A 17,046-nucleotide genomic window follows, 5' to 3' on the forward strand; every position below is an offset into this window, starting at 1 on the left:
GTTACAAAGCACATAGTCCACGCAAAAGGGAGTTATTCTCTCCCACGGACAACACAGCTCAAGAACTACATGAAATGTCTGGATTGTAGTCCAGACATTTCTTCCATAAAGTATCTATGTCACAATGCAACACATTTGCATAATGCCCGCCCTAAGGGATACTTTGGCCCACCCTAAAACAAACGTAGTTATAGCCGAGGCCAGAATAAGTTGGGCTAGTGTTATCGCCACATCGTGAAGATGCTGTTTTCTTCACTGCAAAAGCAAAACCTCATTGTTTGGACATCCAAAGGCAGACGAATTGAAGTATCAGTGGTTAAAATTTATTTTTACCACTATTCCTCAGCAGTACAACCACAACCAATGCCGGATTTTCCAGTCGGTTACCCCTGAAAGATGGTGCAGTTCCCTCTTTGTTGGGACAATCTGGCGCTTCAGGATCACAACCTGTAAGTATGCTTGATTATTTGTGGATTTATCTGCTACCGAGAGTTTTGTGTTGTAGCTACGGTGTACACCCATTGCACAGCTGCAGGCCTCTACTAACCTGCTAGCTAATGTTATTGTGTTGAAATGGTTTTGCTAATCAGCTATGGGCCCACTTTTACCTACAATTGTGTAGAATTATGCAGATTGTTTGTCATTCTTACTATCATGAATAGTGATCAAGTGTGGTGATGGATTTATTTTTACAAACGATCATTTTAAGTCTGCAATCGACGGTAGTGCTCGGCTAACTTGCTATGTAATGTTATTGTTTTGGTAAAGGTTTACTATTCAGCTGTGGCCCAGCTTTTACTTAAAACTGTGTAATAAAATGGTCGATCTCAAGAGTCTTATATAATTATATTATTACAAGCTGTAATGTTACGGCCACTATCCATGGTAGTCCACGGCTAACTTGCTCACTAAATCTCTAAAACACCCGGTAATGTCCAACCGGGAGTAAGCCTCTGTTCTCCGTTCATATCTCGGGGGAAAAAGTTCAGCTACACCCATTCCAGCAAAAGATGACTAACTTAGATGCACTACGTGTCTTTTACTTGAAGCTTTGTTAGGTTCACAATAATCAACAGTGTACTTGTAAGAAAGCTACTAAATTAAAACTTACCACTGTGAAACGTCCTGCTCAAGTCGTGCTTGCGAAGGTGGTTTGGGTCGATCAGCTTGTTCTTCCAAACTTTCATTATTTCATTCATTATCGGACTCTGGCTTGAACTGGTACAGCAAAAAATGATGGCACTGTTACCATAGTTACAGTAGTGTTTACAGCTGCTCAGGAAGACTCGGGAGCTGAAACTCGGTTATTGTAAGGGGTATTACATTTCCGACACACGCTCTACGCAGTTGACCAATCACAACAGACACATACAAAGACAAAAAAAAAAAAAGCCAAAACCTGAAGCAGAGAGGATCAGAAGTGTGCAAAGTAAAAATGTCAAAAAGACAGTTAAATTTAATACCCTTTTTCAAAAGAAAATAAGAGTAGCATGATGCTTCTAAATGAGTCAGGATGGCGATGACAACACACGAGGGCGGTTGCAGTGGTAGCGAGCAGGAGCAGCTGCAGGAGGCTATCGTGGCAGCAGCTAACCAGGTTCACTGACAGGAGCAGGAGGCTGCCACAGCAGCGGCTAGCCAGGTTCAACATCAGGAGGAGGTACAGTGCAGTTTGGATTTGGAGGGAGAGGAGAGTGCTCCTTGTCTGCTTCGGATATTAAAAAACAGCAACGGGCTCTCCGAAAAAAGTATTTGAACATGCATGGACCAAGGCTCATTTAGCAGCAGCAAACATACTTGATAAGGCGAAAGGTGACACCTTAGTACAGGCTATAGTTAGTAGTCAGTCTGAACAGATAGCCACTACATCTCGAGTTTTTTGCACGGCGTACAAGGAGGCTAAACGCCACAGGCTTTGAACATGAGATTGATTGCCAAGAGTTAAATGGAGTTGATATGGGTAGAATTCTACATTCCAATGTTGCGTGTACAAATATACAGAAACATATTTCAGCAGAAATGAAAAGAAAACTGTTTGAAAGAATAGTACAGTGTGCACCCAAACTCAGTATAATGCTGGATGAATCTACCAGTTTAAACAAAAAGAGTTCCTTGATCATATACCTTAGGGTTCAGTTGCCTAATATGGACAAGCCTGCAAACATTTTTATTGAACTCGTAGAGCTAGATGATCTAACTGCTGAAGGAATTGTCCGTCATCTATTATCTGCTCTGGAGAGCCAACATTTGACTCAGGAATTTCTCTCTAAAAACCTCATTGGAGTAACGTGTGATGTTGTTTCTTTCATGTTAGGGCACAAAAGCGGAGTAGTAAGTAGGCTCAAGGCTATTTTCCCTAATATTACTGTTTGGCACTGCTCGGTCCATAGGTTTGAGCTCACAGTAGGCGATGTAGTGAAAGAGATGGGCGCTATCAGTTATTTAAAAAATATTGATGGACAAGCTATATTCAATTTATAGCACATCTAAAAAAAACGAATGGAGCTGAGAGAGTTTGCAGAGCGTTTAGATGTCCAGCTATGCAAAATTGGTCAGATATTAGACACTAGGTGGGTGGCATCAAGTTTTAGAACAGTAGAAGCAGTGTGGAATAACTACCAAGCACTTTACAAGCATTTTAAAACAGCCACAGAGGATCCCTCCTGTGATGGCATTACGAAGCAAACATACAGTGGACTTGCTATGTGCATATCCTCCCATGCGTTTGTAAACAACCTAGGTATCATTTGCGATGCATTGCAAGAATTATCCGAACTGTCACTTGAGCTTCAAAAAAGAGAAATTACCATCATTTCAGCACACAAGGCAATTTGAAGGGAAATCAGGGTATTTAAGGCCATGTCAGAGCGACCAGGGCTGGGTTGCCAGATAAAACTGGATATAACAAGTTAATTGAGGAGTAGAAGGTGCTTTATGCACAGTGGCCCGAGAACACTAGTGCAATGTATGGAGAGACTGAAGTTGAATCGCTGTGTCAGCACTTTGATATTGACAGCCCACACACAGTCATGTGGGCCTACAGAGATTCAGATAAACTGAAGGAGCTATTTGTTGCTGTCAATAGCATTCCTATATAAAGTGCTGAGTGTGAGCATGGATTTTCCCAAATAAACTTTATTTGCACCCCGAACCGTGCCTCTCTGCACATATCCGCCTTATCATATTTACTGTTTTTGAATCTTGTTGGACCCCCCCCCCCGTTGGCCAAATTCAATCCAGTCCCTTACGTAAGGTAGTGGGTGGCCAAAGGACATAGAACTGCCACAGACACACGCAGTAAAGCCTGAAACAGGGGGGAGGAGGAGAATTGGGACATGGCTGTGGTGTAGGGTGTTTTGGACATCTAGATAAGGTAAGCATACATTTGTCTAGTAATATTTTAGAAAGCTTTGTGTGATTCTTTATTGTGAACTGCGAAGTTTTATTGTGTATTATAACAAGTTCGTTGTTTGGGCAATGAAGGAGTCAGGAGGCAGCGAACTGTCAACGTGAGTATTTGTTTATTGCTCTTCAGCATGGTACATAATCTTAAACAAAAAGGCACTCAGTGGCCAAGTAGTCACGCACACAAATGAGTAAGGGCTTCTTATTGAGCACTCACAGGTACATTCTCTCTCTGGTCTCTCTCTGTCACTTTGATGCCTCGTGTGCCTTTTTATGTCTCCCTCTGCCATCACTACAACAAGAAACACATGTTAGAGATAATGAAAATCCAGGTGACGAGCCTTACTGCTCTCTCTCTCCCGCAGACAGACACACGACCACGCCCCCATCACCACATATCCCCACCGCCTGACTCAGGCCGGGGCAACCTCCAGCCTGCCAACCCCCCCCCCCCCCCATTTCAGGAGAGGAAGTCAGCCACATCCATCTGCGCTCCCAGTCTGTGGATCACCTCAAATTGAAGTGCCAGGTACCAACGGGAGATCCACGCATGATCCACGCATTGGTATCCTTCATGCGGTGAAGCCACTGGAGTGGGACGTGATCTGAACAGAGGGTGAAGGCTACCCAGCAGGTAGTAGCAGAGAGTGAGGACGGCCCACTTAATCTGCAGAAACTCCTTCTCCACGGTGCTGTACTTAGTCTCTCTCAGCAAGAACTTACGACTTATGTACAGCACCGGTCACTCCTCCCCCTCCACCTCCTGTGAGAGAACTGCCCCCAGCCCTCTGTCAGATGCATCTGTCTGCAAAATATAGGCGAGAGAGAAATTAGGAGCATGTAAAAGTGGACCCCCACAAAGTGCAGATTTAGTTTTTAGGAAAGCTTGTTGGCACGACTCCATCCACAGGACCGGACCTGGGGCCCCCTTTCTAGTAAGATCAGTCAGTGGGCTGGTGATGTCAGAGTAACTAGGCACAAACCTTCGGTAGTAGCCAGCCAGCCCCAGAAACTGTCTCACCTCCTTTTTGTTCACAATCGCTGCGATTTTGTTAACCTGGGGACGCACCTGCCATGGCCTAAGTGGAACCCCAGATACCAAACTTCCACCCACCCAATTGCACACTTCTTCTGGTTGGCCGTGAGCTACGCCCATCACAGCGACCTTAGGACAGCTCTCAGATGTTGCATGTGCCACAGCCAGTCATCACTATAGATAATAATATCATCTAAATATGCAGCGGCATATGTTGTATGGGGTCTGAGAATTTTGTCCATGAGATGCTGAAACATCCTGGGGTGGTCTCGAAGTGGTACTCTATGAGGTTCGTGCGACTGGGGAGAGGCGAGAACAGGTCTGCAAATTCCGATTGCAACTTGGCCACGTCTGTGAGCTGTGATGGTGAGAAGTGGTCTCCACATGGGACCGGGGTGAATGAATTTGGTTTGAGAGTCACCACCAGCCTGAGATCTGCCCTCTCGGGGAATACCGTCGCTAAAACCACAGGGAACACCTCCCTCCATGATTTTAGGAGGTTGAGATGGTAAACTTGACGTGCTCCGCGCCATCTGTTCGCCTAACCTCATAATCGAGATCTCCGACCTCAAAGGGCCCTTGCCACTTGACGAGTAATTTAGAGCTTGAGGTGGGCAGTAATACAAGCACTTTATCTCCCGGTGTGAATTCCCATAGTCGAGTGCCCCTGTCATACAGCCGGCTTTGACGTTCCTGAGCTTGGAGCAAATTCTTTAAAAGTGAATACGCATGCACATTAAAACATCCACTATATCACTAAAATCCAATATGCATCCACTACGTTATCACACTACAGTCTGCAGCGAGGAGCACTTGAAATCTTCCATTGATCTTGTAAATGTGTTGTACATGTGTCCTAGTCTGATTATTAAACTATTAAGCAGCCTGCGATTTAATTTAAGAAATATAAAGTTCTCTTGTGTTGCATGCTCCAAAGTGATGTGTGAAGGTGTCGACCGGCTAAAAACATCACATTTTGACTTCTGTAATCTGTGTATTAGATTACAGAAAGTGAAACGCTTATTTAATGCGAAGCGTGCAGCACATTCCAGACTATTTATTTAATGAAATTGTAGCCTCTTACGGTGTAACAATCAAATGACCACATAGCAAACTGCTTATCCAGAAGTGTGACACTTCCGTCAAACAGACACAGAAACTGACACAGTCACCCATCAAAATAAAAGTTTGGTTTAAATGGACGCGTGAAACTGAAGAAATGATGACAAAAAATATATTACTACTGCATAGTAAAAATGTGATATTCAGTTTATTATCATTATTATTAATAGTAATAATAATAATAATTATAATAATAATAATAATAATAATATTACTATTACATCAAGAATTTCACAAGCAAGTTGTACTGAATGTACTGTAAGTTTTTAATTTATACAGTGATTCTCTGTTGTGCTCATGTTATTTGACAAAAATTACTCTTTATGAATGCATTTGATTAGTCATATTTTTGATTAAGAAAAAAGAATTAATCTTTTTAACATGGAATTCAGAAAAAAATTAAATGGAAAACAGAATTTGGGATATATATATATATATATATATATATATATATATATATATATATATATATTTCATCGGGTCTTATTTTTTATGTCTTGTAAACTTAAACATTTGCATTTTCTTTGAAGTAATAAAAGTTGTTGATGTATTGAATATCTAATTTTGCTCACTGAAACTTGTCTTCAAAGTGGTAATTTGGCTAAAAATTGCTTCCTATGAGAGACAAATGTGTCTTCCTGAAGGGGGCGCCTCCCGGCCTGAATCCTGAAAGCTGAATTAATCGGCATTCAAATCTTAGGACATTTTTGTCACACTTCAGACATTTGTACATTAAATACTGTGCTTGTATCTTTTTTCTACAAGGAATGGTTCCTTAGATACAAATCCGCCCCTGCAATCTCTGGAAAATTGTTACATAAAATGCCCTATTCAATAACCACAAACTACTGTTATTGTTCCATTCACCCCAGCACTGAGAAAAGTAACATGTACGGCATGACAACGTGTGTCACTAATGAAGTTTAATAGGCACTGAATTGGCAAAATATAACTTAAAAGTCAATATTATAACATTCTCTTTCCTATTTATGTGTGTGTGTGTTTTTTTTGTTTTTTTTCATCACTGTCATGTGACCATGGTGACATGCTGGCTGTTTCCAGAGCACGTGCACAGACTGTAGCGGGATTTTTCGATTTTACTTCTGGAATCGGATAAAATTTTATTAAATATTTATAGTAGATCCACTGGTGAAACTGAATTAAACAGTCATTTTAATTGGCAATAATGAGAACAAGTCTGCTCATAAAGCTTAATAGGATGGAAAATGCTAAAGTAGCATTTGAGCAATTAGGATCTCTTTTAATAAATTGTGGATTTTTCTCTCACTATTATTCCTGTACTTTCATGTTGTCTATTTTTTTCAAGTTTTAGTGTCTGTTTTGAGCCTCTGTGATTGAGATGCTGTGGAGATGGTTATTGCAGGGCCAAGTTTGCAGAGTAATGGATCATTAAAAATGTTTAATTAGGCATATACAGTTCTCACTTTAGATTAGGTCACACAAAATGCTTAGTTAGCAATTAGTCAATGCTTTATTACAACCTATATATTAAGTAATAATTGCTTCAATAGCAAGTATTACTAAAACTGTAACAAATACATTAATTACGTTTAAATGTAAATCCAATTAATTACATATATAATTTCCTTATTTGCTATGAATTCATGCCTTTTTCATGTTAAGAAACATGAAATCATTTGCCTTTTTTTTTTTTTTTTTTTGCGGTGTGAAATCTTTTGTACAGCTTATTTGCTGAGAATGTAAACATATATTTTAAGCAGCTTGTTAGCAACTTAACAGGGATATGAAACTTCAATGGGGCATTAATAAAACACATCAAGACCTGCCCAAATTCTAAAGGTTACTGCAGTGCAAAAAGGTCTCTCCTCTTGTTCTGTTTTCTTATTTACTTTATCATGATAATATCCCAGTAGAAAATTTCAACAAAAATGTTTCTCATATGTTATATTTGATTTTATACCAGGCAACAAAGTATCACCAGATATGGAAATTCCTTCATTATTAATAAGATCTGACTGATCAGCTTGTGACAATACATGTGTGAACAGGCCCAGCTCCATATGGGGGCCAGGGTGGGCCTGGCCCATCTAATCATGCGCTCAGCCCACCTTAGAAACCACCCCCCTCTCTTACACGAGGTACAATACAGTGGCAGGATCATGGTATGGTTATTGTGTCAAATGGTAACACCATGGTACTTTGATATATATCATAGTACTGATTGATTCATGTACTATGGTATTTAGATGGTACTACAAGTTACTTCAAAGAATACCATGGTATTAGCATGGTACATGACCAAAAACATGGTGTTACAATAGTGCAATGTCCAAAAACCAAGTTTATACCATGGTACTTGGAAATCTATGGCCCGACTTTCACTCATCTTAGAGCTGGAGCCGAGTCTGTATGAGACATACATCAATCTCACCAATACTGCATTGGTCAAAAAAGAAGATTGGACTTTTACATGACTTCACATAATTACAGGAAGAAGAGAAATGGTGGGGAAAACATAGTTTGTGAGAACTCTGAGAGCCAGTTTGGTAGGGTGTGCTTCCATTTACATGGTAGCCTAGGAGAACATCTTGTTTCATCTTGACATTGACGATTTGTCTCCAAAAACTGTATTGCAGAGGTTTTCAAAGCTCTCAGAGATGATGTTTTATTTGACGAATGGCTTCAGAGCAGTTTCCCAGTGTATTGATTTGATTTCTTTCCTAACATTTGTAACAAAGATTGAGTGTTAGGATTGTTTTTATACATTTCTCCTCTCAGTTTCTTTAGTTTTGTAGTCTGTTTATACATCATCTCTGGCAAACTTTAATTGACACATAGTATTGAGTAGAAAACTTTGTGATTTCCTAAAAAGAAGTTCTTTTTCTCTTTTGTTGCAAGGGAGCATTACTTTTTGGCCATCTTGTGTCCTCTAACAGGAATTCAGGTTGAGAGCCCCTGTGGCAAATGTCTTTGGGGCATGAATGTCTCCCTCAGAGTGATGTAGGGCCTCGGGTGGCCAGTAGGGAGGAGATGAGCGATAGAAGAGCCAGTGGGAGTGTCTGAGCTGCACGTGCGGGGCGGAGAGCACTCTGGCTGGACTGCAGCTCCTCACAGGAGTTACCCTGGCATTGGGTCTTCTCACACAGTAAGCCGGTGAAACCCGCTGGACACTGGCAGCGCTGGTGGTGGTGACAAACACCTCCATTCTGACAACGCAAGAGCATGTTGTCACACACTCGAGCTGTGGAGAGCAGAGAAAAAGAGAAGTGAACATGCATTGCTTGACTCTCTTTTTTAGGATGCACATTCCAGGGAAAAAAGTGCATCTACCAAACTGATTGTCAGGTCGCTGTGTGTGTGATTGTTTATGATGGGCACTGGAGAGACACTCAGTAGTGTCTTTTAAGGACACTATGGGGGATGTTTGACCCAGCTGTAATATTTCTATCGTGATATTATTAATCAGAGAGTGATCATCCCTGCTGAAAAAAAAACAGCGAAAGCCAGCATTAAAGGAACAGTTAAAAAATGAAAAATCTGTCATTATTTATTCACCCTCATGTCATTTCAAACCCATATTACTTTCTTTTTTCTGCGTAACACAAAAGGAATTAAAGAATGTTGCTGAATTCCATACAATAGCAGTTAAAAGCGACACAGTTTAACCTTGTGCAACCCCGTGCACACAAGCGTGGGCATTGTATTTTGGCTTCTCTATATGCAATGCATAATTTAAATTAATTTAAACCAACTGATCAGAAGACTCTCTGCTGTCAGTAAATGGTTAAACTTTCCAGGGGCGTCATGCACCCTATCTGAGGGGGCAAGTGCCTCTCAGTCTAAAACTTTCGACGTAGGGAATCATGTGATAAAACAACATGGCGCCAATCACAGCAGAGTTTGTCTTTGGGAGAAACGCTAACAATACTACATCTGGTAAGAAACCTAATTAAGTTTTAATAATGCAACCTGTTTGAGTCAAAAGATTGGAGTCTCTAGTTTCATCCAATATACCATTTTTTTATTTATTTATCATGAAACGCCATGCTGCTAAACACAATGTACACTAATGTGTACTTTAGTGCTATTTTTCCTTAGAAAACCTAGATTTACTGTGCATTATTACATTGAGAATCAGCGGGTTCAACCAAAAGCTGAGAAATGTTGCTTTCAGAGGATTTTTATGGAGGTAGGATGAAAATAAGGTGCATTTCAGACAGACAACACATTGGAGGTTAAGTCATTCACTAAATAGGGAGCAAGGGAGCATCCTATAGCTTTTTCTATGCAGCTAAGTGCATTCACTCCTAAAAATCTGACCAAAAGTTCAGATGTTTGTCGGACATGGGACAATGGTAATCAGTACATAGGTTCAGAATTTATAATGTATAATTTTATTTTACATTGAAATTTCTTTCTTTTCTTTTCTTTTTTTCTTTCTTTTTCTTGTTTTAAGCATTAACCCCACTATATTATGTAAGATTTCACAGAAAAATCAAGCATAGCGTCAGCTCAGGCAGGTCACATTAGTCAAGCTGGAATCAGCTGATCTTCACGCCTACCAATACAATTTAGAAACACTCTCCTCCATCCCCAGCTCCACCTCTAGTATGGCAGCCAAGGGCGTAGCCAGGAAATTACTTTTGGGCGGGCCTCAATAAAAATGGATGGGCCTAGTTTTCGCCCATTTCTTTTTTCTTTTTTCTTTTTTTTTTTTTTTACGAAATTTTCCTTAACAACAGAGAAGTGGCACATTCAAACAGTTCTTTCACACTTTCAGACAGCATGTTTTAAACTATCACTGATTCTTGAGATAAGGGACAAAACATGTCTTACATTTAAAAGTAATCTTTTTGTTAAAAATCAAGAAATTCATAATAAAAATACTGGAAAATTAAATCTAAAGGAAAGGTGTATACTCAGGGCATTTATTGCTTATATATATATATTTTTTAAATAATTTCAGTATCATTTTTAAAAATGCATGCTCTATACTTGGAAGCACATGTAGTAACTTAACCTGTACTCAGCAAGAGGTCATAATGTTAAACTGCCAAATAAAGTATTTAAAAATACAACAAATTAATAAATATAAATATAAAATGAAATGTAGGGATCTGTACAATATCAAACAATACATAAAGTAAACTTTAAATGATATTTTCCATAAAAAACTGTCTATCAAAGTTGTCCTCACTTTCCATCAGCTCCTGTCAATCAGAAAATGTCATGGTTGGCTATAACTCTGAGTGCCCCTTTCACAGTTCCTGCTCATGGTGGATGCAACAGCAGGACACGTTTTCTGTTTTTTTTTTTTTTTTATATATATATATATATATATATATATATATATATATATATATATAAATAAAATTTAAACAAACAATGTTTAAGTTTCTGCAGTCACAGCTTTAACTTGTCAACTCCATCATTCCCATTATGGTAATTTCTGTTAGAATTGTGGGATACATTTTGGCATTTAAGTTTAGGTTTTTGTGGCAGCTTCAACTGAGGCAAAAAACTAAATGACGCCAGTGTACAACACATGGTGAAGATAGAAAAATATTCAATTTGATCAAAATTTTCAGAATAGTGTGAAAACAGAAAAATATCTGTAAATTGTATAAAATGTATTTTATCACTTAACTCCTTTACTGAACACCATTATTAGATAATTAAAGACTTTACACTCTTGTTGGATGGATCAAATTAAAAAAGTATGCTTTTTGTGTGTCTGAAGGAGTTGACACAAATTACAGTAAGTTGTAAGTTATGAAGTGAATAAATGTCAATTTTCAGAAAAAATTTGTTTTTATAAAAACGTTCATGGTTCGATAACTTTGTCTACAAATATATCCATTTCAAATTTATTTAGTATTAAAAAAACAATTTTTTGTCCCTTTGTCTAAAAATTCAGTGCTATTTTATAAATATATATTTGAAGTCAAATAATAATCTCTAATATTCTGGGTGGTCCAGGTCTAATATGGGTGAGCTTAGGCCCACTCCGTCCACCCTTGGCTATGCCACTGATGGCAGCTTGCCTTTTAGTTCCCCTTCTGTCACTCACTCGATGTTGTGTCGATGTAGTGACACTAGGGGTCGCTCCTGAGAGCCCCGAACACCTCAGATCTTTGAGAAAAGGCCAATGAGAATTGGCGAGTGGAATTTGCATGCCACTTCCCCGGACATATGGGTATAAAAGGAGCTGGCTCGCAACCACTCATTCAGATTTTTTCGCCTTTTACCTCTGGGTACGAGGCCGGCCCGGCTGGCGCTGGAGGCGATTTGGGGGCTTCAATGGGCGCGGCTCTGCCGGGTAAATCCCCTCGGACCTCCCATTCCCCAGCACGGTCGTTTGCCCCCGGCGAGTTCTGAGAGGAGACCAGCTTGCCCCAGAGCCAGCTTAGTGTCCCTTTCGGCACTCCAGAGTGGGATGAGTGCTCAATCGGGTGCATTGGAGAGTGTACTGGCGATGTCAGATGCCAAGGACTTGACTGGGCTGCCACCTTCGGGTCGGCCCGCCCAGTCTGAGGCTGACGGCGAGATGACCGCCATGCTTGCCCGGGCCGCCGCATGTGTCGGGTTGGAGTGGAACCTTCCACCCTCCCCTGAGCCCTCGCGGCTAGATGATTGGTTCCTGGGTTCGGGGCGCTGCTCACAGCCACACCCCCCCGGTCCCTTTCTTCCCAGAAGTGCACTATGAGCTGACAAGGACGTGGAGGGCACTTTTTTCTGCCCGAAATCGACCTCCCAGCTCGTCTGCTCTCACTACCCTCGATGACGGGGCGGCCCACGGGTATACGGAGGTCCCTCGGGTGGATAAGGCGGTTGCGGTGCACCTGTGCCCGGACTACGAAGAAGGTCAAAAAGTCACTCCTCCCCCGTCGCCGATCCCTCCGATGTCGGGTACATGGAGAAAAGTAAGTGCTTTGAGGTTCCCCTCAGCGCAGCCACGAGTTTGAGACAAAGCGAGGCTCCTTGACGTGGCATTCCCTGCTCCCTCCCGCCACGAGGCCCCTCCCACAGGTACGTTAAACACAATCGTCCCCTTAGTGCCCCTCACCCGGAGCTTGGATGCGTGGCTAGCGCTTTCCAACCCATTGCGGTGGTTGGCCAGGACCATCCAACTTGGCTACACGATTCAGTTCTCCAGGCGCCCGCCCTGGTTCAGCGGCGTCCGCTTCACTTTGGTGAGGGGCGAGAATGCCGCCAACTTGCGTGCGGAGATCGCGACCCTTCTGCGCAAGGGTGCGATAGAGCCTGTCCCTCCAGCTGAGATGAAGAAAGGGTTTTACAGCCCTTACTTCAATGTACCGAAGAAAGGCGGTGGGTTGCGGCCAATCTTGGATCTGCGAGTTCTGAACCGGGCCTTGCACAGACTCCTGTTCAAGATGCTGACGCCAAAGCACATTTTGGCGTGTGTCCGGCATCAAGATTGGTTCGTGGCGGTAGACCTGAAGGATGTGTACTTTCACGTATTGGTTCTACCTCGGCACAGACCCTTCCTAAGGTTTGCTTTTGATGGCCGGGCATATCAGTACAAGGTCCCCCCCTTCAGCCTGTCCCTGTCCCCTCGCGTCTTCACGAAAGTCGCAGAGGCAGCTCTTGCCCCGTTAAGGGAAGTGGGTGTCCACATACTCAACTACCTCAACGACTGGCTGATTCTAGCTTACTCTCGAGAGTTGCTATGCACACACAGGGACCTCGTGCTTAGGCAACTCAGCCGGCTATGGCTTCGGGTCAACTGGGAAAAGAGCAAGCTCTCCCCGGTTCAGAGCATCTCTTTTCTCTGCATGGAGTTAGACTCAGTCTCGATGATAGCGCGCCTCATGAGCGAGCGCGTGCGGTCGGTAATGAACTGCCTGAAGTCGTTCAAGCAGAGAACAACGGTTCCACTGAAACACTTTCAGAGGCTCCTGGGGCATATGACATCCTCGACGCTGGTCACGCCACTAGGGTTGATGCATATGAGACTGCTTCAGCACTGGCTTCAGACTCGAGTCCCGAGATGGGCATGGCGCCGCGGCACACATCGCGTGGCCATCACGCCGATCTGCCACCACTTGTTCAGCCCTTGGACAGACCTTGCATTTCTATGGGCAGGAGTTCCCCTAAAGCAAGTGTCCAGGTCATTACAACAGACGCCTCCAAGCAAGGCTGGGGTGCCATGTGCAATGGGCATGCAGCCGCTGGCTCCTGGGCAGGACCGCGACTGTGTTGGCACATCAACTGCTGGCAGTATTGCTCGCCCTGCGGAGGCTTTTGCCATTGATCCGGGGCAAGCACGTGTTGGTCTGGATGGACAACACAGTGACAGTAGCGTATATAAATTGCCAAGGTGGCTTATGCTCACGTCGCATGTCGCAACTCGCCTGCCGTCTCCTCCTATGGAGTCAGTGGCGACTGAGGTCACTGTGGGCCACTCACATCCCAGGCAACCTCAACGCCACAGTGGACGCGCTGTCACGGCAGGTGACACTCAGGGGAGAGTGGAGACTCCACCCCCAGGTGGTCCAGCTGATTTGGAGTCGGTTCGGCAAAGCACAATTAGACCTATTTGCCTCCTGAGAAACCTCCCACTGCCTGTGCAAGGTCAGGGAGGATGAGGAGCAGGTCACCCTCGTGGCCCCGCTAGAGTCAGTCGAGTTGAAAGCCCTCTCCTTGAAGATGGCCCTCCTGATTGCGCTCACCTCCATCAAGAGAGTCGGGGACCTGCAAGCGTTCTCTGCCTGGAGTTCGGTCCGGGTGACTCTCACGTAATCCTGAGACCCCGGCCAGGCTATGTGCCCAAGGTTCCCACAACCCCCTTCAGGGATCAGGTGGTGAACCTGCAAGCACTGCCCCAGGAGGAGGCAGACCCAGCCCTGTCATTGCTGTGTCCGGTGCGTACTTTGCACATCAACTTGGATCGCATCTACCGGCTGGCACAGCCTGTTTCCATACTAGATACGTCCCCCCCCCCCCCAGGGATGAGGGGAACTATACAACGTTTTTTGGGGCGTTGGGGGAGGCTACGTGCAGACCGGTGTGCCTGCTACTACGCACACAGCAGCTTGCTTGCACCGGCACCAGCAGTCCACGTAACAAGGTTCAGCTAGTTGTGGCGTTTCGTATAGGGACCCCTAGTGTCACTACATTGACACAACGTCGCGTGAGTGACAGAAGGGGAACGTTTCGGTTACTGTCGTAACCTCCGTTCCCTGATGGAGGTAACGAGACATTGTGTCCCCCCCGCCACAATGCTGTACTACCCGCTGAAATGGCCGGGACCCTGTCTCGGCTCCTCAGCACAAAACCTGAATGAGTGGTTGCGAGCCAGCTCCTTTTATACCCGTATGTCCGGGGGAGTGGCATGCAAATTCCACTCGCCAATTCTCACTGGCCTTTTCTCAAAGATCTGAGGTGTTCTGGGCTCTCAAGAGCGACTCCTAGTGTCACTACATCGACACAACATCTCGTTCCCTCCATCAGGGAACAGAGGTTACGACAGTAACCAAAACATTTTCTCTACATCTTGTCATTCTGTGCTCTAAGACAACAATTGATTGCTAGTTTGGAATTCTATCTAGTGTTATTGCACCTTATTCTTGATTTACCAACTTGACATACAGTATTTGAAGTTCTCTTAATATCCATTTAATCTATTATACACATTTAGTCGATTGTAAATAATCACCATAGGATACAGAACTATTTTTGGGGGGTTTAATCTGACAGCTTTATAACAAAAAACAAAACAAAAAAACAGCGGTCGATGTATTTAAAAAAAATAAAGACAATACAAAAAAATTAAATACGGTACAATGAAATACGAAAATTAAATACAAAAATGAAATACAAATATTAAATATGGTAGAGGCTAATGTCCAAATGAAAATACAAACAGGGCATTAGCCTAACCATATGTTTCAACATACATCACCTTAATACATGCTTATATATTTCATAGCATTGTATGCATTTAACACAAGCTTAAATCACAAAGCATTTTATGCATTTTTAACCAGGCTTTAAGGACATGTATAACAGTTTAAAACAAAATTCTCATTACACGTGTTCACTTAAATGGAAAACACTCTGGGCTATATATAATTAAATAAGATACAGTTAATTCTAAATTTACATACCCAGTCCTCATGTGTGCAAAATGTGGTCAAACTCCACACATGCAATCCATATGCATCCTTCAAAAATAATCCATAACAAACACTCAGTTTTAACACACAACTCTTCTGAACACATATTTAATGCAATTTATAAGCATTTTGTGTAAATGTGGATATTTACCCCAAAACAATGAACACAACTGGGAGCTCTCTTGCACAACGAATGTTCTCACGTCACTAACCAGCATACATGTGCAACACGAGAGAGTGCCGAAAAGCAGGTGTCGCAAAACTCCAATCTTAAAAAGGCCACGCCCAATTTATGTATAGAATTAAATTTCATGAACTTTCTCCACTTGGCTACACAAAGAAGGATTGTACCATGTTGCAGTGTTGCTTAAAAAATGTAAAAAATAATTCTTAATATCGTAGGCCATTCTTCTTCTCAAACAATTTGTTCTTGTTTCAAGGATGTTTAGATATTTAGTGGAAAAGAAGACAAAATACTCAGTAAGAAAATTTTATAGATTTATTATTATTATTATTATTTTGCAGTGTTGAGTGAATCATTATTTGATTTGATATGGGAGTGAATAATGACTTAAATTTCAGTTGGTGGGGGCCTGGGTAGCTCAGTGAGTAAAGACGCTGACTACCACCCCTGGAGTTCGTGAGTTCGAATCCCAGGGCGTGCTGAGTGTCTCCAGCCAGGTCTCCTAAGCAACCAAATTGGCCCAGTTGCTAGGGAGGGTAGAGTCACATGGGGTAACCTCCTCGTGGTCACTATAATGTGGTTTGCTCTCAGTGGGGCATGTGGTGAGTTGTACGTGGATGCCACGGTGGATGGCGTGAAGCCTCCAAACGCACTTGTCCCACGGTAACGCACTCAACAAGCCACGTGATAAGTTGCGCGGATTGACGGTCTCAGACGTGGAGGCAACTGAGATTTGTCCTCTGCCACCTGGATTGAGGCGAGTCACTATGCCACCACGAGGACTTATAGAAAAAAAAAAAAACTATTTCAGTTGGTTCACCATACAAAGTAATCGTATGGCTTTAGAAGATTTGGAATATGATGCAAAAGTCAAATGGACTACTTTTGACACTTTTGGGTGTTTTTTTTTTTTTTTTTTTTTTTTTCTTCAAAGTGAGGCATCATCCACTATAGTATGGAATTCAGCTGTGGCAACATTCCTTAAAATATTTCCTTTTTTTGTTCTGCAGAAGAAAGCAAATCATATGGTTTTAGAACAATATTAGGGTTAGTAAATTATGACATAATTTTCATTTTGGGTTAAACTATTGTTTAAATTGCCATGCTGGTTCAGGCTGGTCTATATTGGTCAATGTTTGATGCTGTTCTGCTACTCACTAGCAAAATGAGGCTGGGTG

The 17,046-nt window shown here is 42.5% G+C and overlaps 1 protein-coding gene across 2 annotated transcripts in view; it reads right to left on the reverse strand.

Annotated features, from left to right (window-relative positions):
• Positions 1-7,036: 7,036 nt before the first annotated feature.
• Positions 7,037-17,046, reverse strand: part of LOC127441537 (netrin-G1) — a 94,246-nt gene continuing 84,236 nt past the window's right edge. For both annotated transcript variants that reach the window (XM_051699079.1, XM_051699077.1), the window contains one exon: positions 7,037-8,786. In XM_051699079.1, the coding sequence (XP_051555039.1) occupies positions 8,536-8,786 (251 nt within the window). In that variant the 3' untranslated portion in view covers positions 7,037-8,535. The remainder of the gene's footprint in view (positions 8,787-17,046) is intronic.

The sequence above is a fragment of the Myxocyprinus asiaticus genome, chromosome 5 (genome assembly GCF_019703515.2).
Source record: "Myxocyprinus asiaticus isolate MX2 ecotype Aquarium Trade chromosome 5, UBuf_Myxa_2, whole genome shotgun sequence".
Lineage (NCBI taxonomy): Eukaryota > Metazoa > Chordata > Actinopteri > Cypriniformes > Catostomidae > Myxocyprinus > Myxocyprinus asiaticus.